A 27959-nucleotide genomic window follows, 5' to 3' on the forward strand; every position below is an offset into this window, starting at 1 on the left:
CAGCACCGCCCCAGTCCCAAGTATGGTAACCCAGTAGCGGCAGAGAGCAGGCTCCTAAAACGAAAAGGAGGCGATCGAGAAATTCACAGCAGCCACCTACAAACCTGAGCAGCAGCGAAAGGGGGATGAGGGAGATCACAGGTGTGGTCTGAGACTGGTGGAGAAACCGGGAACGAGGGGGAGGCAGCAGCCCAGTGACAGGGGATCCGCTCTCTGGCTGTGCTCTGAGGCGGGTCCTGCCCGGTCGTTCGATTCTCAGAGGACTCTGCTCTGCCCACCCCCATCAGCACCGCTCCCCACAGAGCAAAGGGTCCCCAGGGAGCCTCAGCCCCGCTCACATTCCAGACTGTGCTCTGGGGCCGGGACCTCAGAGTTCACCGTCTAAGTGGCCCTGAGTCTGTTCACGGGCTTCATTGGGTTCTTTCCTAGTCCATCCTCCAAAGGGCAGACCTCACCTGGGAGTCTATGCACCCTTAGGTATGAGGAAGGGTGGCTGAGAGGGACTGCATGCAGGTGACGTGTGTCGGGGGGATGCCAGCACACGCACAATTTCTCACCAAGCTGCACAGAGCAGAGGGTGTGAGGAGAAGGGTGGGGCTGCGGATGTGGGCCCTCCTTGGCAGGCCCTGCTCTGGCCCTACATACAGCTTGTGAGAGAGAACCCAGACCCTCCCGAGACCAGGCAGAGCACACTTCCTGTCCTCAACACCACCACCACCCTGGACAGGGGCACCGCAGGGCCTGGCCACACCCACACCCACCTGTCCGGCCACATACGAGGTCAACAGAAGCAGCACGGGCCCCAATGCCTCTGTTCCCCAAACTGCGCATTTCCTTTCTCCAAGTTCACGCTGTCACTCAAGGTCTTGGTAAATTAGAAAGTCATCTGAGACAACAATGGCATTGCCAGACTCTGAGATGAGGCAGGAAAAGGGCCCACAAGTGTGTTTTAACACAATCACGTGGGCCGAGCTCTGTCCTGCCCCTCTCAGGCAGCCTGGGATTGTGTAGACAGACAAGAAGAGCAGGGGCAGGTGGAGGTGTAGGGAGCACTTTGAAAATAGTGACAATAGCTGTCATATATATATATATATATATATATATATATATATATATATATGCCCCTGACTATATAAGACCCCTGGTTAGGAAGAAACACCACATCATGGAGTAAATCCAAGGGCTGTGTGTGCAATTAGTCTGCTTCTCAGGCTTCCCCAAGACCTCACCCTTGGCCACCCGTGAATGGAGGCATCATAGCCCAGTGTTCCCTGAGACGCACGATGCTGGAAATGCAGGTCTGTTGGGCAGAGGGCTGGGGGAAAGTGAGGGGCTGGCACCCCACTGTGGCTGAAGTCATAACACCAGGTAGACAGCAAGGCAGACCCCCAAACTGCACAGCTGAAGAAGAGACCAAGGAGCACTGCAGAAAAAGACAGCACCTTGGAGCTGCCCTGTGCTCCGCGTGTCTGAGGTTGGGGAACGTGTCTCTTTATTGGCCTAATCCACATATCTCACAAAGACAGCCACGAAGCAACAGCCGATCAGCGCTGCCAGGGAGGCCGTGAGCACCACGATGGTGACGCTGCCGGCCAAGTTGACCAGAAAGCCCAGGCCCGCTCCGACCAGGACCTGAGCCAGCTGTACCATGCAGGTGAGGGTGGCGCAGTCCAGGCCCTGCCCTCTTCCGCTGCCTGCTGGGCCTCCTCCTGGGGCCTGCTTCCTCTGCAAGGGAAACACAGGGACCGCACGTGACCCACACGGAACTGTCCTTCAGCCGAAGCTGGTGGCCTTTCCGTGAAGACCCCGACGGGACACACTCCCGGCCAGCCGGCTGCGGCTGCTCAGCCCTCCGCTGCCGCAGCATGAAAGCAACCACAGCACAGAACCTGAGAGGCCTCGACACAGCTTTATGTGCATTGGCATTTGAATTTCCTGCTGTTTTCACTGGCCGCAGAATATTATCTTTCTATTGACTTTAAAAAAAAACACTTTAAAACTCTGAAAGAATTCCTTGTTCACCAGGCGGTATAAAAGCAGGTGGTCAGCCACGTTTGCCACAGAGACAGTTGGCCAACCCCTGACCCAAGGTCGCCGAGACCCCCTGCCCCTCACCCGAGGCTGTCTTCCCCAGGGGCTGGACAGTCTGAACTCCACCGTCAACACCTGTGGGAGTCAAATGGTTAGTGTGTGTAAAATGGTCTCTTCCTCAGAGGTCAATAAATACAATACAGTAAAAACTCAATGAATAGCCCATTCCTTTCCTTCCTTAGTGTTAAAAATTCAAACATTTTTAGAAGGCTGTTGAATCGCAGGTATACATTAGAAAAGCAACACAAAAAGGAATCCAGCCTTTCCAAATATGGCTGATGTTCAGCTGGTGCATTAATATTTGATGTTGGTCTGAGCTGTTGGATAATGTTGCCATTTACAGGGTGCCTATCACGTGCCGGGAAGGCGTTGTGCCCGGTCCTTTCACATGTTACTTTGTTTCTTTCTTACCACCTCCCGAGATGCACAGATTGCATTCTCCCCGTGATAATAATCACACTATCGGCCATGTTTTGAGTCTTCGTGGGTGCTCGTTAGGCTGTAGGCTGGCACAGTGCCCACGCTGTCTGGTTACTTTAACGTCTGACAGCTCCCTAAGGCGGGCACATCGTTCCTGTTTGATTGGTTAGGAACCTGGGGCTCTGGGAGTTGGAATGATGAGTCCTATACTATTAAGTAGGAAAAAGTGTGCCAAAAAGCGCATATTATCTATCCTTTGACAATAAAGGAAAACATAAGAAAGCATTCACATTGCTTAATTTTCATTAAAAAACACTGAAAATATAAACAAAAGCCTGAGAATGGTTCCAGGTAGGGTCAGGGGAGGCAGGAAGAGAGTGGAGGGTGGACAGGCGGGAGCCACCGCCCGATGTGCTGCTCTGTGCATCACTGTGATTGTGCACCCGGTGAACATACGGCCTCTGTGAATCGACTTCAAGTCATGCTCAGTAATTCAGTGNTTCACATTGCTTAATTTTCATTAAAAAACACTGAAAATATAAACAAAAGCCTGAGAATGGTTCCAGGTAGGGTCAGGGGAGGCAGGAAGAGAGTGGAGGGTGGACAGGCGGGAGCCACCACCCGATGTGCTGCTCTGTGCATCACTGTGATTGTGCACCCGGTGAACATACGGCCTCTGTGAATCGACTTCAAGTCATGCTCAGTAATTCAGTGAGTGACATCGTGGTGCACAGCACTGCGTGGGGAGGCAGCGTTTGACCCAGGTTCTCCAAGTGCAGAGCTCACGTGTTTCCGCCTCAGACCACCTGACTCTCTCCTCGGAGGGGCAGTTCTCTAGGACAGCTGTCTCTCTAACAGCGAAGCCCCTGCATGCACTGCAACACTGGGGACAGACGGTGCTGGCCAGGGCATGGGGACAGCTACCTCTCTGGTTCGAAAGGTTTTCACTCCTGGGGCAACTCTCCCCTGCCACTGGCCGGGCCAGATGGCGGAAAGAAGGCCAGCCCTGCTCGGCGTTTTCGCAGTTTCAGGCTGAGCAGGACTAAACACCAAGTTATCTCTCTAGTGTTCACATCCCTGTTCCAGTTAAGAGACTGTAAGCCCACTTTTGTGGGGGGAAAGGTTGTGTATTTTGATAAGAGGGTGTGATCGTCTTAGCACAGAAATCCCCAACCGAGTGTTCTTTCGGGGCAATTTATGGCCTTGTCCCTAGCCTGAGGTCCAGGTGGGGTGGAGATGGAGCGGGGCTCCCTCAGGGCAGCTGGTGGGGGTGACCTCCCAAGACCAGCTTGCCTCTGTGCACACAGGGTCTGACTTACTAACAGCTGGACTGCCAAAGAAATTGTAGCCTGGGCATATCCTACCCTCAACCAATAACCCCCAGAAATCCTTACAGTAGTTGGGGCCCCAGAAATGCTACAGGTGCCCTGGATGTGTGGGGCATTTGTTAGAAACCCCAGGTTTCCCTTCTGTGTCTTGGTATGACTGTGGGCTGAGCCCTCGGCATGACCAAAGCCCCCCTTTCCTAATCTGACAGATGGGAGTCGTGGCACCTGCCCTAGTGCCTGCTCCCAGGTGCACAGGGCTTCAGAGTAAGGACAGGGGTGCTGGACAGGTGGCCGTGGCTTGGCCAGCCCATCATCACATCTGGCTGAACATCTTAGTGCTGCTCTTTCAAGAACCCTGATTTCCCAGCTCTGCCCTACACCTTCCCACCAAGTCCCCCAGCCCTCAGGTGGGTCCACAGTCACCCAGTACAGACGCCCACAGCGCACCTGCTCCTCCTGCTCCTCGCGGTGGTACTCTGCCATGAGGTTAAAGGGCACGGTGTACAGGGTGCTGGACATCACACCGAAAGAGGCGCACAACACCAGGGTGGAGTAGACATTCGGGAAGAGTCCGATAAGTCCCGTCCCCAGGCCAAACAGCAAATACCCCATGAAGTAAAGACCCTTCAATCCGATGAAGGACCCCAGTGCTTTCTGAAAGTCTGTGGGAAGAAGAGAGAGACATTACAGCTGGCAGAGCCTCACACGCTAATAACTTCACACAATCCATTCTTTTGAAGGTTCCCTTTTTTCCCAGAGGAGTCTTCTTTTGATACTGAGAAAGGAACAAAAGACCTTCCTCATCTGTGCTTGAAAACAGTTGGCTCTGAAATCAGTTTTAAGTCCCTCGAGTAAAGAAGAGCTAGAAATTGCTTGATAGGGGGACTTTCTTTCCGACAGGAAAGGACCAGGCACTGTTTAGCAGACAGCTGAATGGCAACGGGACGCAGGAGAGGTGGGGCAAAGGTGGCCTTGGCTCTGACCCTGGGGCTGCAGGACATGGGAGACAAGCAGGGTCACTCTGACTCACAGGGGTCCAGTCCAACAGACCCAAATAATAACCCAGGCCTCTCTGGGCCAGGTGGCCCAAAGGCAGGTTGGAGGAAATTAGAACCAGACCTTACAGAATGACCCAAGTCAGTCTGATGCTTCTCCCTCACCTGAGTGCCGTCTGCACACCCAAGACGGAGGTAAAAGATGTGCATCGTCTGCGGACACCTCCCCTGACTTGCTGGCCCCTCCCACTGCCCCATCACCAGCCCCCTTGCTCTCTGTGGACAGTTTCCTGAACTTCTCAAAGCCTTGGCTTCCTCAGCTGAAAAGCCCTTTGGGGGGCTGCTGTCAGCATCCAATGAGCTAAAATGTATGAAGTCACCCAGTCCAATGCTGAGCACACAGAAGACCACCAGCTGACGGTGGCTGTGGTTTTCTCAACACACACTCTGGGCTGAAGATGCTTCACTCTTAGCTTGGGTTCCCTCCCAGCAGGTCAACTTGGCTTGCTCACAAAGGTTATTGTGGTCGAGTTCATTCTTAAAAACTGAAAATTCTGCTTTAAAATGCTTTACATTGTTTTCCACAATGGAGGAAAAACCCCTTCCCTTTTCGATCGGTCATTTTCAATTTATACATTCCTTGTCTTTCCCCTGCCCCAGTGTATGGGTCACAAGAATCCAGGGAGCAATTGCCACATTGCTACTTGAATGTGCCTAGTCAAGAGTGAGACTGCCCATATTATGCAAATAATTACTGGGCATACTTTGCACAGACAAAAAAACCCTAATCTGTACGACAGTTGAATCAATTATGAAACTAAACACAGTTGCAGGTCATCCGTGGAAGGCAGAGGGTGTGGCATAGGCTGAGAATGAGAGCAGTATGAAGCTAGGGCTGTTGCTGTTTGCTTCATGATTACATTTATGCAGAATATGTATTCTGAGGTATCCCAGTACCTAAAAGATACCTCTAATATTCATTAGGGAAACTCTCTTTATCCACACACAGAGCCCAGCCGTAGAAAAAGCAAAGAAGGATGAAGAGATATTGGGGAACAGGAGACACTTCAGTACAAAGACTGTAAGTCTGGCACAAAAAGCTTAATTCACGAAGAGTCAGTGAACATAGAGGCCATGCTGACTAGGTACCCACAGTCGTCATGCCTTCCCTGTGCCCCTGGTGGGGGCTGGGGGTGGACGACAGCTTTACCCAGCAGCTGTGACTACTGGTGTGTGACGTGAACTGCTGGTTACGTTTTGGTACTCGGTGTTGCTGTTCTCCCTGATCTAACAATGCTTGCTATCCAAAGGAGCTTGAAAACAAGCCCCCGTCCCCACCCCAGCAGCCAGATTGCCAAACTCCACCCGGATAAAGATTTTGGATTTGCACCTGGTGTCATATGATGAGCTCCAATTAGAGGGTGGTTGGTGTGCTCTGGAGTTGAAGGAAGGGGTCGACTTTGCCCAGGAAGGGGGTGGGTACAGGGGAAAAGTCATGAAAGAGTCAACAGGGGAGATCACATTTGTGTCGGGTCTAAAAGGCATCATTAGGCATGGTCTAGGTGGGGAGGTAGGAAGAGAGGTTCAGTTAGAAAAAGAAACTGAAAGCGTAGCAAACACACAGAGATGAGGGGGCCGTTGTGGCGAGTCACGGGGGTAGCTCACCTGAGTGGGAGTGGCAGAGCGAAGTGTGAACTGGGCCTCCCTCCTGGGCTGCCAGGCTCAGGGCGCGGACATTATTCTGTGGGCACCAGGAGCCCCTGAAGACCCTTACGCAGGGCTAGTCGGGGGCTCAGAGACTTACACATGCTGTTGAATTGAACTTCAAGGAGACTATTCAAGTAAGAGTTTATGTTGTACACAGGGCTTTTAAATAGAAAGGGCCTGAAAAAAATATTCTTTTAAATTTTCAATTGCCATAGAATTCATATAGGAACTCAAACTAGACTTACGCTCACTGGTAGGAATTCTTTGAGGGAAAAACGTTAAAAAATCGACACAAAATTAAAATGGTAATTACTTGGGGACGAATGTGTTCCTCTTACAAGAATGAAGGTAGTCGGGAATAGGTCCCCCCCCCCACCTCTTGAAAGCACAGAAGGATTGAGGGGGATTATTGGACTCTGTGGTTCATTGCTCCCTGATTCTATTTTAAGCACTTAAAATTTTCCTCCTGGAATTTTCTTAGTTCACATACTCTGAAGGGACAAAACTGTGCTAAGGAAATGTAAGCTTTAAGCACCACTACTTGGTTATAAAACATTTGAAAATAATGAACTCTGTAGTTTTATGATGACTGGGCTCAAGAATTCCTTACACATTCATGTCAGGCTCTCTTCCCAACTGTGCTACACTTTGAAGAGAGGCTCTTGATCTGAAAGCAGGTTTCCTGCTGGGCCAAGGCCAGGTAAAGGGCTAAAGGCCAACCAGGGGTCACGGCATAAGTTCACCACCACCCCCCTACATGCGTACTTCAACGACAGAATGCCCTTGAGAATGACAACAGGGATAGCCCCCCACTGCCAACCCTCCCCAGCCTGGGCCATGCCCCTGGTGTCCCCAGGGCCTGTGCAAAGCCGAGAGGTCTCTGCATAGGGGACAAGCTATCCTTCCCACAGTGCTAAAGGGGGATCCATCCCAAATGGGGGGGCTGCATTTTTTTAAATTTATTGATTTTAGAGAGAGAAAGGAAAGGAGAGAGAGAAACATCGATTTGTTGTTCCCCTTAGTTATGCATTCTTTGGTTGACTCCTGTACATGCCCTGACTGGGGATCTAACCCACACCTTTGGCATTTCAGGATTACACTCCAACCAACTGAGCTACCTGGCGAGGGCTGCATATGAGGTCTGTCTGGAAAAAGTGTAGCCACTGTCAATAAAGTGAAAACAGTTGGCACAACCATAACCTAGTAGGCAAGGAGAGTGGACTGGAATGTACATCCGTGAACAATGATGACATCACTGTACTAGTCAGTGGGGGTGGTAGATACTGGTCAGTGAGTGTGTGTACGATGTGGCTGTCACATTCAAAATCACTGAGGGAGTAGAGAAACAAATCTGCATCAAATTTTGCATTAAGCTTCAACATCCCTCCATGGAAACTTTTTGGATGATTCAGAGGGCTTTCAAGGACAATGCGATGAGTGATTGGCAGCTTCATCACAACAATGTGCCTGCTCACGCATCACATCTCCTGCAGAGATTTTGGGTGAAATATGAAATCATGCAGATGACTCAGCTCCCCTATAGCCCAGATGTGACACCCTGCAACTTCTGGCTTTTCCCCAAACTAGAATCGCCTTTGAAAGGGAAGAGATTTCAGATTGTTCATGAGATTGAGGAAGATCTGACGGGGCTGTGGATGGTGATCCCAGCAAAGGATTTTGCAGAGTATATTGAACAGTGGAAGAGATGCTGGGAGAACTTGAGGTCCCAAGGTGTCTACGCTGAAGGGGACTGAGATGTCATTGTCCTATGGACAATGTTCCTCATATCTTGTATCTTCTTCAATGTCTCTGTTTTTCATATTACATTGCTGGATACTTTTGGACAGACTGCATATATTTTTATAGGCAAAGATTTTTCACTTAATTCAATGTATACAGAGCTTGGAGATTTCCATACACATTAGCAAATGCAAGACGAGCCCGTGTGATGCCCCAGAGTTGGGGTACATCTGTTGGCGCTTATTTAAAACCGGTCACAGAAACCCCTTTGTGTATAGCGTCCTCACAGCCGAAACTTCGCTAAGTGGGGGGATATCAGGCTTCAGACAACCCTGGGAAGCTGGGGCACGAGGAGGTAAGCCAGAGCCCTCCGTGGAACAGGGCTCCTATAATACACCGGCCTGCCCAGGGCAAGGTCATTTCTCACGTTACTCTGGGCACCTGGCATTGTGTCATCTACAAATCTGATAAGTGCATCCATCAGATGCCTTTGGTGACATCCCCCCAGTAGAACCCAGGCCTGTTGTTAGTTAATACCCGGCTGGGACTCTCTTCCTCGTCAATCCAACACTTCACTCTCTTGCTTGCAAGATTTCCTATTATTTTCCAGAGAACCTTGACCAGGAACATGCACTGATTGTAAGGACAAAGTAGTCCCTGAGGAAAATGACACCCAGAATTCACTAAGGATATGTCCCGTGGTTGTTTTCTAAGGGAATAGTTTTCCCTGATCTCCATATACTTAGGGAGAATCTGGTATTTTAAAATGCAAAAAATATGTGTAGAAATATAAAACCCAACATCGCGCCAGCCCAGAGCCCCTCAGAAGACGCCCTTAGGAGGAGACTTACAAGAATAGAGCGAGGAGAACAGGGCATTGATGCACAAGCCCCAGCACCCGACCTCGACGCCTCTTTCGTAGACGAGGAACTCCGTGGAGTTGTGCGCGCCGTAGGGGTTCCCTCGGTACACGATCTGAGGGAGAGGCGGGGCCTTTGCGCTGCAGATGCGGGTGGGAGGGGCCCCTTCTCATACCCTGTTTCTCCACCCTGGGGAGCAGGCCGGCCCTGCCCGGGGCCCCTCCTGGGACACGGAGCTCATCCTCCCACCGCCTCGTGACCCGTCCCTCCTTTCACCCCACCACGCAGGGCCCTTTAGGAAGCCCCACTGCTATTAGGTCAACTCTCAACTGACATCTCTCTGGATCATCAGCACCCCTCCTTCTACCCAACAGCTGGCCCCACCCGACTCAGGCTGCCCTGCCACCCATTTCTGCTACAGCCAACAGGCTTCTGGCTCATCTCCCCAAGTGCCACTCCCATTCCTGCTTGGAGTACGTTTTTTCCTCTCCTCCTGCTCCCCCTCCAAGGCCTAGATCAGACCACACCTCCTTTATGAAGCCATGACTGCTAAAGCTCTCACTGATTTTTCCCTCTCTGTTGTATTTGATCAAGTACCGGTCCCACAGAATCCTCTAGTTGTCTAGGGTGTCATAACCGGCCTCTAGCACCTGTCTGTAAGCCAGCTCCGTAAAAGGATGCTTTCCCACACTCTAGAGGTTAGCCCAGAAGCAGCTCCCCAAGCACTGCCTGAAAGATGGATGTGCGCGTCACCGAGTGTGTGTGCAGACCCGCTCCTTACCTGGCCCATGAAATCTGTGAAAAACAGCATGTTGGAAAGGAAGGCGGTCCATCCAATGAGGTGGCTGATGCAAAGGCAGCGGTAGTGGGGAGGCATACTCACCAGTGCCTTCAGCAGGGACTTTATGCTCATTCTCCTCTGAGTCTGGAATAAACATGAAACAGGTGAGACCTTCAGTGCAAACACACAGCTGGCTGTGGGAGTCGGAGCACACAGTCATGCAACATATCTGGCACTCGACCATCACAGAGTCACTCTTCCTGTGCACGGCACTGAAGTTTCCACAGTGTGGTATCTAGGAGCTGTTGAGCACATGTAGATACTTAAGAGGGCTCTGGGGACCTGAGGGGAAAGGGACTGGAAACTGAGCTTGCTCTGGGCTAAAATACAAGAGACATCCAGCATTCTATCTTTGATGACAGAACCACTGCATGAGGACAGAACTTACAGATCATTATAATTCTTAGATTTCTGGACTCTGAAAAATGTGATAGACCAAATTCTAAGAGGCCTATGATTTCTTTCTCTTGGTGTTGCCTCATTATTATGTATTGTTACCTGCCAAAGGGATTTTGCAGATATAATTGAAGTTACTAATCAGTGGACTTTGAGTTCATCAAAATGGAGTTCATCTGGGTGACCCTAACCAAATCACATGAGGCCTTTAAAAAACAGAGGTTTTTTCCAGCTAGGAGCAGAAGGGGAAGTCAGGGCATCTCAAAGCATGAAAATTGCTAGTTTTGAAGGTAAACGGAGCCACATGGAAAGAATCTGAGAGTGGCCTCTAGGGAACGAGAATTATTGCTAAGCAATAGTCAGCACAAAAACAGGAACCTCAGTCCTACAACCCCGAGGAACCAGGTTCTACCTGAATGAACTCAGAAGCCTATTCTCTCGCGCTCAGCCTCTAGGATGAGAATACAGCTCCCCGGACACCTTAATCTCAGCCCTGCGAGGCCCTGAGCAGAGAACACAGGGGAGCCCCCTAGACTGCTGATCTGCAGAACTGTGAGATAATCAATTGTCATGGTTTTAAGCAGCCAAATTTGTGGAGATTTGTTATGTAGCCATAGAAAACCAATACGAAGAGCCAATTGAGTCCCTGCTCTTGGCCAGGTACCTCCTCCCAGTGTCTTTTCATGGATCAGCCAACACATGGAAATACACCCTATGTTGAGCCAGAAGTGAGGACACTGTAGAACAAACACACACACACACACACACACACACACACACACACACAATGAATACCTATGACGAAAGTTCTTTCATTTAAACTAAAATTATGTAAAACTAGAAGCTCTCATTTTTTGGTATCAGGAGCCTTAAGGGAGAATAAAACAAATTGAACTACTGACACAGCTGTTTTAAAATACAAAGAATAAAACAGCCTTTAATATCTTGTTATATAAGAGAAGAAAGAAACCTCAGGAATACTAAGCAGTCGGCTGCCCTGGAGGCACTGAGACTATAAATATCAACCATGCCGGGATTATAGGTCTTTCTTGTCAGATTTTTATTTATTCTAAATCTTGACATAATGAAATTGAACCTTGGCTAGTTTATTTACAAGATAGTCTCCTGAAATTTTCTGTTTTAACATTAACAGAAAATTGTATTTACAGCTCTCAACCTAATATGACAATGGTTTATAGTTCCTTGTGGCAGAAAATTGTATTTACCCACAGTGGTTTTGTTGTATAAACTGATTTTTGGGATTCATCATTTTTATCGCATTTAACCCACTGACATGACTAGACTGATTTCCTTACATTTAACAGTATTCCCTTAGAGTTAGGAAACATAAGTGCTTTCTATGTATGCAATATGGCACCTGCTGAAATAAATGGTGAGCACAACATACCTCCACGCCGAATGACTGCCGTCCCCTCAACTACAGGAAGAGGCAGCCAAAGGTACAGCAGCCTGGTCGCCATGCCTTAGACCAAGGGCTTTATCTTCACTTTCCTTCCCTTCCAACTAAAATGCAAAGTTTTATGACGCGAATCTTGCCAGCAAGTATTCAGCCTCATTCCAAATGTTAATTTATTTTGCCATGTATAATGTACTCCCATGTACTGTGCACCCACACATTTTTTGGCACAATGTTGTTTCAGGGAAACAATGTTTTGTTTTAATTTTTTATTCTATTTATTTATTTATTTATTTATATTTAGAAACAAAACCGATGATGGTATTCCAGGGTATTATTTTGCATACAGATAATTGTTATTCCTTTATAGAGTTACACTTTTTTAGAGTTATACTTTTAATGCATGAGCATAAATAAAAGAATTAAAAACATTTACACAGATACAGAATTAGTACTATCCCTGTGTAATGCATATCCTTATTTTTCCCTCAAAAATTTGGGCAGAAAAGTGCGTGTTATACACAGCAAAATACAGTATGCTTCTCCCTTATACATAATTTTCACCTGTTTTCATTGTCAACCTAATTTTTGCTTTTTTCCAAAAATAAATGAGTTTTCAAACTGTGCCTAGTATTTCTGCAAAAGACAGGAATGTAAATATTCAAAGCTCCTCTAGGTATTTTAGCTCAGAATGAAAATTCAGCTGGCATCTCATTATCTGACTCATTGGCGCCCTTGGCAACACCCTTTCTCCGGTTCCGCGCCCTGGGAGTGGATGGACTGCACGCACTGCGCACCTCTGCCCACTGGAGATTGGGGGGCGATGGGTTTGTAAGTGGAAAGGCACAGAGCCATCAGTGGGGAAGAGAACTTCACAGGGGCACGCGCAAAAGGAGACTGCTGATACATTGAAGGGGGTAATGATGGCGTGGGGGAGTTTCATGGTCGGAATTTTAAGGTTTGAACTCTGAAATAATTCAGGCCTTTCACCGTTTAAAAAAAATCCCACCTTTAAAATTGCAAAGCCAGCCTCTCTTTGGGAAGTAATGGCTTTGACAAACAGTGTTGGTGAGGCCCCTGGTCCCTGACATTGCTCAGCTAGAGGCTCCCAGGGTGCAGAGTCGGAATAGAAGAGCCAGCTGTTCGATTACTCTGGTTTTTTATTTTCAAGCAAATAATGAAACCAATCAGAGCCCATGATATTGTGTATGAGGCCTGTGCTAGAAAGTTAATTGCATTTGAAGTGTTTATTTTCTTCCTAGTGTTGGGGGGGTGGTGGTTTATACCTTTCAGAAGGCTCCCACTCGCTGGTTTCATTCCATCCTCACAACAGCCCCTACTGAGTCACAGCCAGCCAGTGGGCCAAGGCGCCGTGACAACTCACCGGGGTAACATTTACTTATCTTTCAGAAAACCCCACGGTTTTGTTCCTTAAACCATGAAATCACTTTTTCTTTACTTTCAAAGGGATGTTTGTCTATTATAGAAATGCTGAATCCGTTGAAGGGTTTAGAAAAGAAAATTAAAACCACCTGTTAGCCCATCCCCCAGAGACAATAATTTCAATTAACATTTTGGGTACAAATCCTATTTTTTCTCAACATGGATATCATTGGGTATGTGTGTGTTACCTGACATTTTATGTTTTAAATTAATGTTCAAAAACACACACCTTTGGAGGACCACCCAGGTCCCATCACATGGATATCCCAGGATTCCCATGCTGCCTTAGAGAAGTGCCCAGCAAGGGGGGCTCTGGTCCAGCTAGTAATCTCAGAGTCCTGATCTGCTGGCCAGGAATGGGCAGGGAGTGGGGCTGTCCCTTCAGGCAGCCTGGGTCGGGAGGGTGGTCTAGTCAGGGCTCCAGAGCCCCGGGCTCTCATCCTTTCTCTACCTGCTGTGTGATCAAGACAAATGAAGGCTTCCTCCTCAAACCTTCTATTTCCTCCACATACCCTTCCTATTGTGGAAAACTCATGCAAAAATAGGAGCTCTTGGTGGAATGGAGTAAACAGATCACTCCCTTCCACTGCGTTTCCTCCCCGGGGTGGCGTGGCAGAAGGCAGGTCGATGCGCTGCGAAAACCTACCTCCCACACCGTCGTGGGAGGCCCTTTCGAAAGGCCTTACCTAAGGAAGAAGTTGGCCAATTCGAACCCAAGCAATGCTGAGGTTTACTTTTGTATTAATTTTTGGAAAATACTAAGCCAACTAATAGAACAAAGCACTTAACCTTGAGAAAACGATTTACACACTTTTATAACTAGCTGCTAAGACTTACAGCCTTTATTCATGTACAAAGTTGAATAATGGAAATGAGGTTTTCCACTGACTGTAAGTAGCGAGTATATCTCCTTGAAATGCCACTAAAAGAAAACACAATTTCCAAACATTACAAATCACTTAGCTGAATGCAATGTGGTATCCTAGGTCAGACCCTGGAGCAGAAAAAGGACATTAATGGAAAAACCGATGAAACAGAAATATATGCTGTTTACTTTATAGCTGTTCCAAGGTTAACTTCTTAGTTTTGACACTCGTACCATGGTTGTGTAAGATGTTAGGAGAAGCTGGTGAAGACAGGAACTCTCTCTCTCTACTGTCTTAGCAACTTTTTTGTGACTTTAAAATGGTTCAAAATTAAAGCCCTGGCTGGTGTGGCTCAGTGGATTAAGTGCTGGCCTGCAAATCAAAGGGTCGCCAATTTGATCCCCAGTCCATGCGCATGCCTGGGTTGCGGGCCAGGTCCCCAGTAGTGGGTATGCAAGAGGCAACCACAGGTTGATGTTTCTCTCCCTCTCTTCCTCCCTTCCTTCCTCTCTCTCTACAAATAATAAAATCTTTAAAATGATTCAAAATCACACATTTATTAAGAAAGTAAGACAACATGTAAATAGTTGTACTTTGCTTGAGGACAACTCTGAGGCAGGTACAGAGTCTGTTCTGAGCCCTGGCTATGGTAGACTTTTTGTTAATAGCTGCTGAAGAAATTAATGTGCACACAATTTGAGCAAGTCTGATCATTCTCACTATCCACCCAATCCAGCGAGACCCATATTTCAGATGACCATTTCTGCTACACTCGTTCAACAAACAACTAACGGAACATCTGTTGCCAGTTCCCTACTGATGCCGGCTTCCCACTGCCAGGCACCAACGTGAGTGTCAAGAATGAGAACAAGACTACATCCTCTGTGCTTATACTAGAACTGTGATCGCGGTGATCACTTTCTAAGGCGTATAAGTGTCTGATCGCTATGTCGTACACCTGAAACTAAAATAATAACGTTGTCTACCAACCGTGATTGAAAAATAAATTTAAAAGAAGAAAGAGAAAAAACAATGGACTGAGGCCACCCCTGCCCTCAGGGAGTTCCCTCATCGCCTGGTGGGGAAGACACAGACAAGGTAGCAAACCAGACAGAATGTTAACTAACTCAAACGGAAGGCTCGCCATCACAGCACACGGGACCCATACAGCTATTGGGGATCTGAAGGTTCAGTTATACTTCACAGAACTCCTCACATCAAATACACAAACAAAACAGAGAACAAATAATAAAAAATAAGAGGGACAAGAGCAAGAATATTTTTCCCAAGTAAAGAGAAAAGAATCTGCATCTTTACCTGTTCAGCAGGATTTTTGGTTTTTCCTCCCTGCGTCGCCAGCCCTGGGTTTACATAACCATTTTTAACCTTCTCGATAGACCCGTACTCGTACATTCTGTCGGATGACAATGGTGGGTCCTGGGGGGCTTGCTGTGGGAGACTGTCCTTCGCAGCATCTCCAAGTGGGGCTTCGGGGATGCTGCACAGGTGAATAATAAAACACAAAGTGAGGGCCAAGGCGGAGAAGAAGAACATGACCTGGAATTCTGAGCCCAGCACTCTTCCCAGTTTCAGATGGATCCAGTCCATGGCACCGAGAAGGTAACCCAGGGCACCTCCAAAACCTGGAAGACAAGGAGGAGCTATATTAGCATAGTTAGCACTGCATCTTCTCTTTGCATTGTGCCCAGGCACTTCCCCTCAGTGGGAAAGCTATCTTAGGATAGCAGAGGCAACGCGATGAGAGGCTAAGACACTTACAGTCAGGAAGCGTGGGTTCAAGGCTCAGATCTAGCATGTACTTGCTATGGCCTTGGACTTCTCCATTCACAACATGGGGACCATAATAAAGAGTAACCTACTAGTAGAGTCAGAATTGGGAAATGGTGCGAGACAAAACAAGTGCTTAATAAATATTGCCACCATCAGAACTCTTGTGGCTTTTCCAAACTACACTCTCTACATGGCTTAAAAACTAAAATACCTGATCTTAAGGAGCCCCAAAGAAAACCAACTTCTGACAGCAAGAAAAATAACTATTTGTATTATTACTTATCTATTAACAAGCTTCCGAAGGGGACGCACGTTTGCCAAGATCAAACAGCCTTGGATACGTCTGCTTTCCTCTGCAGAAGTAGTCGATTGCAACGGAACCAATAAGAACCAAAATTGAAACACGAGCATTTAAAAACCCTGTTATCATCTCACAGGACCCTGACCTCAAGCTTTTCTGGTGCTTGTTTTACCTGTTTATGATTGAAGATGGTCTGACTTGAAAGACCTCAAGGAAGGGCTACTCAAAACTGATCCTGCCCTAATGGTCTAGTAACATTTGAAGTTCTGTCATTAGTGACTCATTCTTTAGGTTCCTGTTTTACAACGTGAGTCTTCCTGATGAGGATGAGACTCTATACTACTCAGCTACAAAGTAGCAAGTGCTCCCCAGATGGTCCTCCGGGTAGCAAACATCTGTGGCTTCTGAGAACGCTGGCATGAAGGAGGAACACACCATGGGGTGGGAGGAGGTCAGGGAAGTGAGGAGACGGACGCAAAACCCTCCCCTTACGTCAGACACCTTGAAATGCCAACCCCCCATCATGCCTTACCAAACACAAACATCTACCTGGACACATCAGCTTATTTTTGTTTCTGTTTTTCTTGTATGGATGAAGCCTTCATTCTATTTCCCAAATAAAGACAAACCAGACAATCGGGGAAGAAAAGAGGACTCAAGGTATTCTCTACCTCCAACCCTAAATACCTAAGTTTATTTTACATAAACCCTGATCCCAGAAACACAGATCTAAGGGACAAGCACCGTGAGTCCTAATTCATCTAGAATGGTGGGAGAATGAAGGAGTCTGGTCACCTCACAGTCTGCATAGTGGTAATTTACCATACAGGGTATTTACAGATGACCAACTGTTTAGCCATTGAATCACAAAAATAAGTATCATGACCATGCCCTGAGTGCCAAAGTGCATATTAAGGTGGAATTGTGGGGAATTGTGGCCAGCGGTGTGCAGTGAGTTAAACATACATTCTCTGCCAACGGTGATAAATGGTCCAGTTATGGCTGATGGGCATATACATAAACAGGTCAACGACACATGTGGTGACCTGCCACAGATGTTATGTGCCCAGGATCAGAGAGGAAGGTGAGGCCCTCGAGGCAGCCACAATCTGCTGCTGATTCAGAGGGCAGTTCTGGGACCTGTGGCACCGCTGGATCACCACTGGACAGTGGCTCTCCTTGTGTGACCGTGGGGATGCCCAGGGTGCCCGAAGTCAGGTGATGGTGGGCCAAGTAGTCACCCAGGAAGGTACTGACTACAAAGCACCTTTCAAGGGTCTAAGTCAGGGCTTCTTAGTCTAGGTGCTGCTGACAGTTCATTCAGACTGGATGATTCTGCCGGGCGGGGTGGTTCTGTGTGTTGGGGGGTGCTCAGTAGCATCTCTGGCCTCTCCCCACTAGCTGCTGATAACAAGCTCTCCAACTCCTCCCCACCGGTCATGACAACCGAAACGTCTTCAGACATTGCCTGATGTCCTCAGGGGGCAAAACAACCCCCAGCTGAGAACCCCTGACCTTAATTAACCCTATGAATAATGTACACATTCCTTTTCTGAAACCATTTCTTATTTACAACCAGATCAATGGTTGTCATACTGCACTTCATTCTCCTGTCATTTATGCCTCTTTCCTTGAACTTTATTGTTCCATGAGCAGAGGAAGGACAGAACAGAATACACGTGCCCATTTGAAAGAATTGATATATAAAATAAATCACCCACTGCTTAATGGAATGGTGGTTTTAGTTTATGAATCTAAATGTACAGATATAAATGTAATGATGGATTCACATGACATCAATGGAGTTCTATAACTGGAGGATTCCCTAATCTAGTTGGAAATCCACTGGTTGAGTATGCTGCCATAAATTTTTATCAAACACCAAATATATGTAAAGGACCCTCCTAGTTTCTCGGAATATAAACATAAATAAGACACAGCTCCCCATCCCCTCCTCCCCAGAAGGCAATTCCAAGTGGGAGAAGACAAGTAACGACCACTTTCAGGAAAACTGTAACAAACAATTAGTTAGAACTGCGAGCTGGGTACTTAAAGCATATAGAGGAGTTCTGATGAGCTTATTTTGATGCTTAGTTAATGGTAGCAAGATGATATTGATTATTAATAATTATCATAGCATTCCTCCTAACTAGCAATGAAGTGCATAAGAGTTCAACACAGCCATGAACTGAAAGGTTTCACAGGCAGAAGCACGTCTGGAGCTCAGAAAGTTGAATTAGATCAGAAGTCCACAGGCTACTGTGCTTGAGTGACAGGAGACAGCGTGAAAAGAAGGGGTTTGGAATTTCGCTTGATTTCCATTCCCGCCCGTGTGCTTTCTGATCACGTGATGATGGGCACTTCTCCTCTGGGGGCGGTGGTGCATGCTCGTATGACTTTTGTGAAGGCTAACATGATAACACATGTGTAACACTAGCACACACAGGGGCAGAAGCGGGACCAAAACCCAGTGATCGGCTGACTTCCTCCAGAAACCCTAACTCCAAACCCTCACCCAGAAGCCAAAGAGAATGAATGACTAAAGATGCTCCTTGACTTACAATGGGGTTGTGTCTCAGTCTACCATCATAACTTGAAAATACAGTAATTTGATAGGAGACTGATCACTGCTTAGCCCAGCCTACCTTAAACGTGCTCAGAACACTTACATCAGCTGACAGTTGGGCAAAACCACCCGACACAGTGAACACTGTGGAGAGTATCAGCTGCTTACCCTGGGGACCGTGTGGCTGTCTGGGAGCTGCAGCTCACTGCTGCTGCCCAGAACCACCAGAGTGCCTACTGCATGTCACCGACCTGGAGAAAGATCAATATCAAAATTTCAAGTACAGTTTCTGCTGAATGGCATGGTTTTCACACCATCGTAAAGTCAAAAACTCATGAGTCAGGCCATTGAAAGGCGGGGGCTGTCTGTACTGCACTGAGGGTGACAATTTGCCTGGTGATGAATAAAAGGACTTAGTCATTTTAGACCCAGTGGTTAGAGTCCAGGGATTGCTCTGAGGGCTGACACCTGAGCTTACCACTGACCAAGTGTGGCGTGTGGCAGGTATCATGGAAGAAGTATGTATCTTAAACCTGGAAAGAGTAAAAAGAGTTAAGTGCCTGATTTTTAAAATATCATTCCATATGGACAGTAATGGGGGGATGGAAACGGGGGAAGGAGGTGGGGAGGAGTTGGGGGAAAGGGCAGAAAACTGTACCTGAACAATAAAAATGTTTAAAAAAATAAAATAAAATATCATTCCAGGGCAGTGTTTCTTAAAATGCACATTTAATCACACAAATGGATGTCTTGTTAGCATGTAGGTTGTCTCAGTCCATTCTGGCTGCTATAACAAAAATAGCATGGATTGGGTAGCTTATAAACAACAAGCATTTACTTCCCACAGTACTGGAGGCTGGCAAGTCCAAGATCATGGCACTGGCAGGTTCAGGTCTGTGGAGAGCCCGCTTCCTCATGGACAGCTGCCTTTTCACCATAACCTCACCTAGGGGAAGTGGCAAGGGGCTTTCTCTTGCAGGGCCTTTTTTATAAGGGCACTGGTGCCGTTCCTGAGTCCTCCCTGCCTCATCACCTTCTGTAGGCCTCACCTCCCAGCACTATCGCGTTGCGTATTAGGTTTTCAACATATGGATTTGGGGGGGCAGGGACACAAACATTCAACCTATAGCACAGGTTCTGATTCTGAAGACCCGTGGAGTGGGGCATGAGCGTCTTCATTCCTTTCAAGCCCCCATGACATCAATGTCGCTAGTTCCAGTACCACTCTGAGTAGCCAGGTGCTAGAGCAGTTTGCAGTCAACCTGCTCTACCCTCATCTGATATTCGTGGGGGATGGGCTTCACTGTCATAAGATATTAGACCAACAATCCACAAAGGACAAAGCACAATGATGTGCAGTCCTGTAAAATTAAGGCTAATTTGCAGATACTAACAGGGATCTATGATTTGTATTCTGTTTTTGTAGCCTGGTAGAAAAATAATCCTGAAAGGATTATAGAGGAGTTATTGCTTTCTTGCCTAGTAGAAGGTTAATTAGATCTAATCTAACCCAGCACTTCTTTCTTTCACTTATCACACACACACACACACACACACACACACACACACACACACTGTGCAAGAACTCAGGGAAACTGTTCTTTTTATGTCTTCCTTATCGATTCACTCACTAGTCAGTTAAGAACCACCTTGACACATGCTACAAGTAACTTAGAATTTCCAAGGCCCTGTTCTCTTAGGAGCAGGAGTGGGTAGGGGGGAAGGGGTAGAAAGACAAAAGAGACAAAACTGTTCTGTTTGTCCCCAAACTACTGTGGGATGTAGTTACAAGTTGCAACAACACATACCCTGAAGGAATAGCAGGCCTTTGGGGAAACTATCCAAAGAGTTCAGCTGTGTCTGCCCCCGCTCCATGCCCCTCACCCCAAGTATGATAAAAGCCAGCAGGGGCCTGTAGGGGTTACATTGCATAGCTGAGGATTTCACCTTCAAAGACAGTCTTCTGAACTAAGCCCAATCATTTTAGCTGCAACAAAGGCTGACACCAACTCCCACATCCACATCCAGACTGTGTTTGGAAAGGGCTGATCTCTCCTGCCAACATCAGCCTCCTAGGGGCTCCTGGAATCAATCAGTGGGCCATTGGCCAAACCGTGAGCCATAAGCTAGAGCATCCAAAGGACATCGGCTGCCACATGAGATAATGGCCTTACGAAGAAGGGCCCACAAACGGGCTAGCTGGCAGGCTGTGTTGTCAAACTCAGACCAGAGCCAAGCTCATGCATGCTCTAAAGTACTAAAACGGAGAAAAGTTCAGAGAGGCTGAGCCTCACAGATTACCCATTCTTCTTCCAAAGATGTTTATGGGGCCAGTTCCTCACTGCATCATCACAGATAAAACTTTTGCAAGCCTGGCGGGCCTGAAGGAAATGAAATATATAGTATGATTTGGCATTGACTCCTTTTAAATAGTTCTCTAGTCCAGGTCTGAAATCATTTGCCAGAATATTAATAACGAATATTGTGTAAAGATTTAGAACCCTTGGCAGTGAAGAGGAAGACCCTGAATTTGAACCTGGACCGCCTTTGCCGTCATGCTTCATCCCAGCCTCCCACCACCAAGTGGAGCCCACTGCCAAGGAAGGCAAAGCCTTGGGCTCAATTTAGCAAAAATATCCATGATGAGAAGCATTTGGACCAAAGGAAGGATTCCCTACTGGTGAGTGCGGGCTTTACATCCTCAGATGCACAGAGGTGAAGCCGGGGTGAGAGGACGAGGGTGGAACCCCAAAGCCACCGTGGCTACTACACATGCCAGGGAGAGAAAGCAGGCCAGGTCCCCTGCAAGTCTAAGAGACAGAAGAAGCTGGAGGAAGAAAACGTCCCCCTGAGGAGCCAGAATCTTTTCTTAAAAATAAAAATGTCAGAAGTGTGCTAGGACGTATTTTGGCAATGAACATTTTGACCCTTGTCTGCAAAGCATTTGAAATTGTTGGGCCTGGACAACAGCTGTGAAATGACTAAAAAGAATTTCAATTTACTCAGATGACTGGATTCCTTGGGTAAATGATATCTTAGTGTTGGTGAAGATCAAGTGGGCCCTGACACTGAACTTGCCTTTATTATAAAATGCTTGCTTCAAGCAGAATGCTGTAGCCATCTCTGCAAGTTCACAAACATTTAGGTCTGGGATGTATGCAGACCGGCAGGCTGACAATGCGTGCTCGTTCTTTTTCACGCCATCTTTTCATGCGGCCTGACATTCAGAGCAAGGCGAGTGCGGTGAAGTCACGCAGCCACATTTCACCCAACAGAATTTACCGATTCACCCTTTGAAAAGAGGGAGAGAGGCCAAGAAAGACAAAAGAATAACTTATTCTATTTTGTTTGTTTAATCCTCATCTGAGGGTATGTTTATTGATGTGTTTTGAGAGAGAGAGAAACATCGAAGTCAAAAACATCAGTCGGCTGCCTCCTGTACGCCAGTACGCACCCCAACTGGGAATCCAACCCACAACCTAGGTATGTGCCCTGACTGGGGATCAAACCCCCAACCTTTTGGTATACAAGACGAGGCTCCAACCAGCTGAGCCACCGGGCCAGGGCCAAAATAACAGTTTTAATAACCTGGGTGATCCTATCCGCTCTTCCATTCACTGAGCCCGTGTCCAGGAGTAAACACTAACAGGTCTCCTTATATGTATCCATCACTATGCAGGTCTGTACACACAAAACAAAGCATACTGTATTTCATGGGTGACATGAGAGAAGTTTACAGATAATCAATCTAGACCGTCCGCGATTATCACTTAGCAGGGACATTTGAATCTAAGCCTTAAACAAGGTGAGACTTCACTGTACTGTTTTGTAAGAAACAAATGTTTAAGCTTTCTTTATCTAGTAGGGAAAAAAACTAGCTTTGAGCCACCCACACACCCTCAGGCCCGCCCCCATAACCACACAGTGGACTGAGGTTCAGACAGAGTCCGTGTTAGTTGTGAGGCAACACAAGGCAACTGAATGAGCGTGTTCATCTGGCTGATGCAATTTGCCATGCAGTTTAACTTGATATAAAATTGCAGAAAACACAAGCAGGATTTTGAAACCAGGATGTACTTTTACACAGCTAACATTTCTAAGTGCCAGCCAGCAGCAAAGCCATGAGTTAGAAGCTGTGGGGAATTTGCAGTGAACTCTCATGAAAGAGTTTATAAATCTTATAGAGGAGGTAGATAAACACGGAGTGGATTACAATACAGGAGAGTGGGAACAGTACTATAAGAAGTGTGTAGATGAGGTAAAACTGAACAGGAGTATAACTTTCAAATATAATTACTATTTAATTATTCACTAATAAACAGATGGGGCTTTGGGAGCTCTGGCTGTCACTTCCTCACAATAGTCTTGGTCTAATCGTTCTCGTTAGGCTCATACTCAATCGTGCTTCTGTGACAACTCCTGACTTCGGCCTAGTCGATGATAGTTATCCATTTCTCCTGGCTAACAAAACCCAAGTTTGATTTAATGACATGCTTCCCCCCCACCCCCCGCCAAAAAAAACCCCTTACTTTCCAAACCTCCCAGGCCCCTGGGTGCTCATGCAACATAATTCTAACCAGTGAGGAGAAAGCAAAAGTCAGTGGGATTCTAGGAAAGCTTTTGCCACCTTCACTGAGAGAGACTATGTTGAAGCCCTAACCCACGAGGCAACTAGACTACACTTAGAGGTGGGCCCTTTAAGGCGGGAATTAAGGTTCAGTAAGGTCAGTAGGGCCAGAGTGGAGAGCTCTCTGTCCTCCAGTGCTCACCTTTCAGACATTTGCCCAAATGACAAATATTAACCCACTGGCTCCCAAGAGCAGGAACCACTCTTCGCTGTGGAGATGTAAACCACAAAACGCAAGATCCTGCTTCTCGAGGGACATACCCGGCCACAAGGGGAGACTGAATATATCAAAACAGAAATAGACAGATGGACTGGGCTGTGAATACAGTCAGACAAGGAAGGCTGATAGGGTCTGCCCCGCCTGCCCACCACGGAATATAAAACCCCCCATGGGCCAAGACGCGCTGTAGCCTCATGCATAACCCTGCAGTCCCAGCAAGTCCCAACTGGTGCTCTGCACCTGTAAGTTGAACTTCAGTAGCAGAACTCTAAATGAACGCCACGGCAGCAACCCAGGGAAGCCCCAGAAGCAGCCCCGTCGTCCTCCTTGGACGGCCTCTTTGAAACCGGGAGGTTGAGGAAATGACAACTCTTTATATAACTAAGAAATCTCCAAGGGGGAAATTTATTTAATCTTGGTGTTTATTTGCTTAGTTTGTCTCTATTTTTGTTTTTCAGTGTGGTTCTTGGGCTATCTGCCACAGGATCATCTGGGGTATTTATTAAAAATGCAAACTTCTGGGCCCCCTGCCCTAAACACACTGAATCAAAATAGCTGGAGGGCAGGCCCAGGAAATGGCATTTTTAAAGGCTCCAAAGTAATGCTGATGCTACTTTACTGATTAAAAAGAGAGAGAAAGAAACCAAAAAGTGAAGTGCACAATGCCTCTTTTCATTTTGGTTGTAAATGTCTCCACAAATGGTTCTTCAGAAAGGTTTTATGTAAACTTCCTTTGCAAAGCCCCGCAGCCTGGTCACAAGCTGGCTTTGTTTAGAGAAATACACTGTGAGACAGGGCCTCGTGATAGGACCAGCCCATCAACAGACCCATTCACTCCAAACAACTCAACGTGCAGAGCAACGGGATGGCCTCAGAGGAAGTGCCCCCATCTGGGAGCTGGAGGAGAGACTTTCTGGAATATGCCCTACCTGTGAAGAGGGCATGGTAGTGGAGGCCCCTCTCCTTGTCCTGATGAGAGCAGACATCAAATAAGTAGGCTTTGATGGGCCCATCAACAAAGTCGGCAGCGAAATCGAAGAGAACCACACCTGTCATGGTGATGGTTATGGCCCAAATCAGCTTCCTGCTTGGGTCAGCAATCAAGGCTAAACGAGAAATGAACATCGGTTACCTAAATCTTGGTTCAGAATCATTCGCATTTTCATTCCCACCAAAACTTACTGTCATCAAATGATCTCCCATTGCTTTCATTTTGTTTTGTTTTTCCAAATAAAAACTTCAGCCCTGGCTGGTGAAGCTCAGTGGATTGAGCATGGGTCTGCAAACCAAACGGTCACCAGTTTGTTTGCCAGTCAGGGCACATGCCTGGGTTGTGGGCCAGGTTCCTGTGTGGGGTGCACAAGAGGCAACCACATGTTGACATTTCTCTCCCTCTCTTTCTCCTTCCCTTCCCCTTTCTCTAAAAATAAATAAGTAAAATCTTTTTTAAAAACTTCATTATTTTTTAGGTTTTAAAAATTACTCAAATGAAAGTCCAGAAAAGGCGAACCTATAGAGACAGAAAGCTGACAGAGCGGTTGCCTTTGTGCTGGTGGGGAACAGAGAATGGGGAGTGACTGCCCATACGCACTGTTACTGGGTTTCCTTTGGGGACGATGAAAATGTAGCGGCACTAGATAGTGGCGATGGTGGCAGAAGCTTGCAAATAACACTAAAAAGCATTGCATTGAACACTTTTAAATGGTGACTTTTATAGTATATGAATCATATCTCTTTACAGTGGTTTTAGAAATTATGCATGCTTATTGAAAACCACTCCAATGATGCGGGAAAGCAGGGTACTGCCCCAGAGCCCAGCCCCCAGGGATGGTCATCCTTCACACTTCCCTTTAGGCCCTTCTACACGCCAGAGAGAGGTGTGCCTCTGTGCCTTAACACAGCGCTTCTCAAACTTCAGTTTGCTTGGCCACCACTCAGGTGGCTTGTTAAAAGGGATTGTTGGGCTCCATCTCCCGTGATTCTCCCATGATTCTTCAGGAGGTTTGAGGTGGGGCCTGGAAACTTGCATCTCCTGAGCCTCAGTGATCCTCGGAGCACCACACGTCCGAGCTCTAATGGGGTCCTGGGTGCCTGCTCATTCAGAACCAACTCTCTTCCTATCTGCATATCAACTGATGAAGAGAAGTTTCACAGTTTTTAACAGCTAACTGACATTCATTCTATGACTATGCCACAATTCCTTCACCTAGTCTTAAACATTTCCCAGACTTTCAGTTAATTCTTCTAAAAACAATATACAATATATGCACATTTTAAAAAACTATAATATGAAAATAAGTAAAAATAAGCCAATCCTCCCCTTCTCACCCCCCAGTCCTTTAGTACTAGAGCAACATTCTTGTCAGTTTTTTTCTGATTCTTCCAGGAATATCCTACCTTAATGTATTTGTGCCCTCTTTTAAATATACAGAAATGATAACTAATTATCCTGCTCATCGTCATATATTCTGCTGGCCTCAACTTTGAAGGCCTAAAACTGCATGCTATTTTTATGTTTAAGGTTCTTTTTTCAGGGCAACTTTATGTCCACCAGCACCCACTACTAAGGTTGATTAATGGCTAGAAAAAGTGCTTGCTATCAGGTTTGTCCTTGTCCAGAATGTGCATGCCTGAACGACCCCTGAGCTAATAGGCGGATGTCCTGCACCCACGAGCAGGCTCTACATAACGCCCTGAGCAGAATTAATCCTTATTTGGGCACACAAGTAATTTATTATAAATAGTTACAGCTAGAGAATTCGACAAAGTGCTAAATACGGTAGAATGGGCTCAAAAATACTGCAATTAATAAATACGTGAAATTACTTAATTTGATAAAACAGATAAAAATTGAGCCCTATTTTAAGATCCTCACAATAAATCAAAATTCATCCTGATGTTCCTAAAAGTAAAGGCTCTCCAGACACGGACTTAAAGTTGGAAATTCATCGTAACCTAGGAGAGGTAAATGGTTCTAACCAATTTCTTAAGTGTCACGTAAAGAAATCCTAACACTTCCAACAGCGCTGCATGATAGGACCCTTCCCTGCCTGCCCCCCCTTGCGCAGTGCACTGACCTGATACAATAGCATCCCCGTTGAGGTACAGAGCCATGCCCAAGAGCATCATGATGCCCAGGGTGAGGATGTAGGGTCTGCGCCGGCCCCACCCAGCCCGGCAGTAGTCACTGGCTGACCCCACCACGGGCTGCAGCAGGAACCCCAGGATGGGGCTGAGGAGCCACACCGTGCTGTACAGGCTCCTGGGCAGGCCCACACTGAGCAGGACCGGGGTCACGTAGGCTGCCTCCACTGCGTAGCAGAACTCCCGGCCTAACATGGCCATGCTGTGCATGATGAGCTGGCCTGTGGATCTTTTGGGCAGCTCCACGCAGCCAAAGGGGCACTCCTCAGCCAGAGAGGTGGCAAGGTCGATGCCGGGCTGTCCATTGTTGCCACCCATGGCCCCTGGGTGAGGAACCTGCCTGCAAGCCCACCACCTCCTGCGTGGCCCCTCCGGTTTGTGCGCTGGATTTGACTTGGAGCCTGGCGGGGCAGCCAAGAGAGATGGTGAGGCTGGGGGAAGGGCTCAAATTCTTTCATGCCTCTAAGATCACAAGTTATGATGAGGGAAAAGGGGTGGGGCCTAGAAAGCCTGCTAGAGATTAGCTCCCCTTACAAAGCTTTTCTAAAGGAATCTCCCTTTGCACTGCTCCTCCCTCCCCCCTCTGTCTCTGTCTCTGACTCTCTCTCTCTCCAACACACAAACACAGGCACACCTTTTACTGCATACGATCTCACACACACAGCTTTAAGGCAATAAAGCCCCATACATAGGTGTCAAGTCAAAATGTTAGGTTGCTATACCCTTTAAAAACTTTATCTGGATATAAATACTCTGTTCTTTCCTGAATACAAGTTTTCTACACACACACACACACCTGAAGTCAATTAACTAGACTCGAAATGGTAGGAGGTTGTATCTTTCCTCTAAACCACTAGCTACTTCAACTCCGTGATGTTTTCCTGCATTGCCCTAAACACGCTTTACAATTAGATGGTTTGTGTTCATCCTAATTTCCCCTGGGCTAATCACTCTCTGGTCCCCTGGAGTAGTTTTGTCCATAATGGCATCCCTGGCAACTAGCACGGTACCTGGCACCTATAGCAGGTCCTCAAATATTTGCTAGAGGGGTTACTGAATGAAGTATATACATTATATTTCATAGTGCCGGTTGACTGCCTATTTGCTCAGATCCATTTCTTGCCCCTCCTCCCATGCTCTGGCTCATGAGAAACTGCATTTCCCAGGTTCTGTTGCTCTCTGGCTATTAGGCAGATGTGGTCAATG

At 47.0% G+C, this 27959-nt stretch overlaps 1 protein-coding gene across 2 annotated transcripts; it reads right to left on the reverse strand.

Moving 5' to 3' along the window:
- Window positions 1–1470: 1470 nt before the first annotated feature.
- Window positions 1471–27353, reverse strand: SLC45A2 (solute carrier family 45 member 2). 2 transcript variants are annotated; one of them, XM_037063141.1, is made up of 7 exons: window positions 26687–27353; window positions 24539–24715; window positions 15422–15747; window positions 10025–10066; window positions 9133–9256; window positions 4287–4501; window positions 1471–1725 (listed from the first exon to the last, which is right to left on the reverse strand). In XM_037063141.1, the coding sequence occupies exons 1-7, from the start codon at window positions 27069–27071 to the stop codon at window positions 1501–1503; spliced, it is 1494 nt and encodes a 497-aa protein (XP_036919036.1). In that variant the 5' UTR covers window positions 27072–27353; the 3' UTR covers window positions 1471–1500. The 2 variants fall into 2 exon arrangements, with proteins under 2 accessions (XP_036919036.1, XP_036919035.1); XM_037063140.1 differs by having other exon boundaries at window positions 9923–10066; window positions 26687–27352.
- Window positions 27354–27959: the final 606 nt, after the last annotated feature.

This window comes from Sturnira hondurensis, unplaced genomic scaffold (genome assembly GCF_014824575.4).
Source record: "Sturnira hondurensis isolate 20B ecotype Veracruz unplaced genomic scaffold, ASM1482457v3 Scaffold0014384, whole genome shotgun sequence".
Classification (NCBI taxonomy): Eukaryota; Metazoa; Chordata; class Mammalia; order Chiroptera; family Phyllostomidae; genus Sturnira; species Sturnira hondurensis.

Coding starts and splice junctions, on each gene's coding strand:
- SLC45A2 (XM_037063140.1), bottom strand. CDS start 27,071: ATGGGTGGCAACAATGGACAGCCCGGCATCGACCTTGCCACCTCTCTG. Junction 24,716..26,686: donor CGGGGATGCTATTGTATCAG/GTCAGTGCACTG, acceptor TTTCTCGTTTAG/CCTTGATTGCTGACCCAAGC. Junction 9,257..9,922: donor TCACAGATTTCATGGGCCAG/GTAAGGAGCGGG, acceptor CCTCTCCCTCAG/ATCGTGTACCGAGGGAACCC.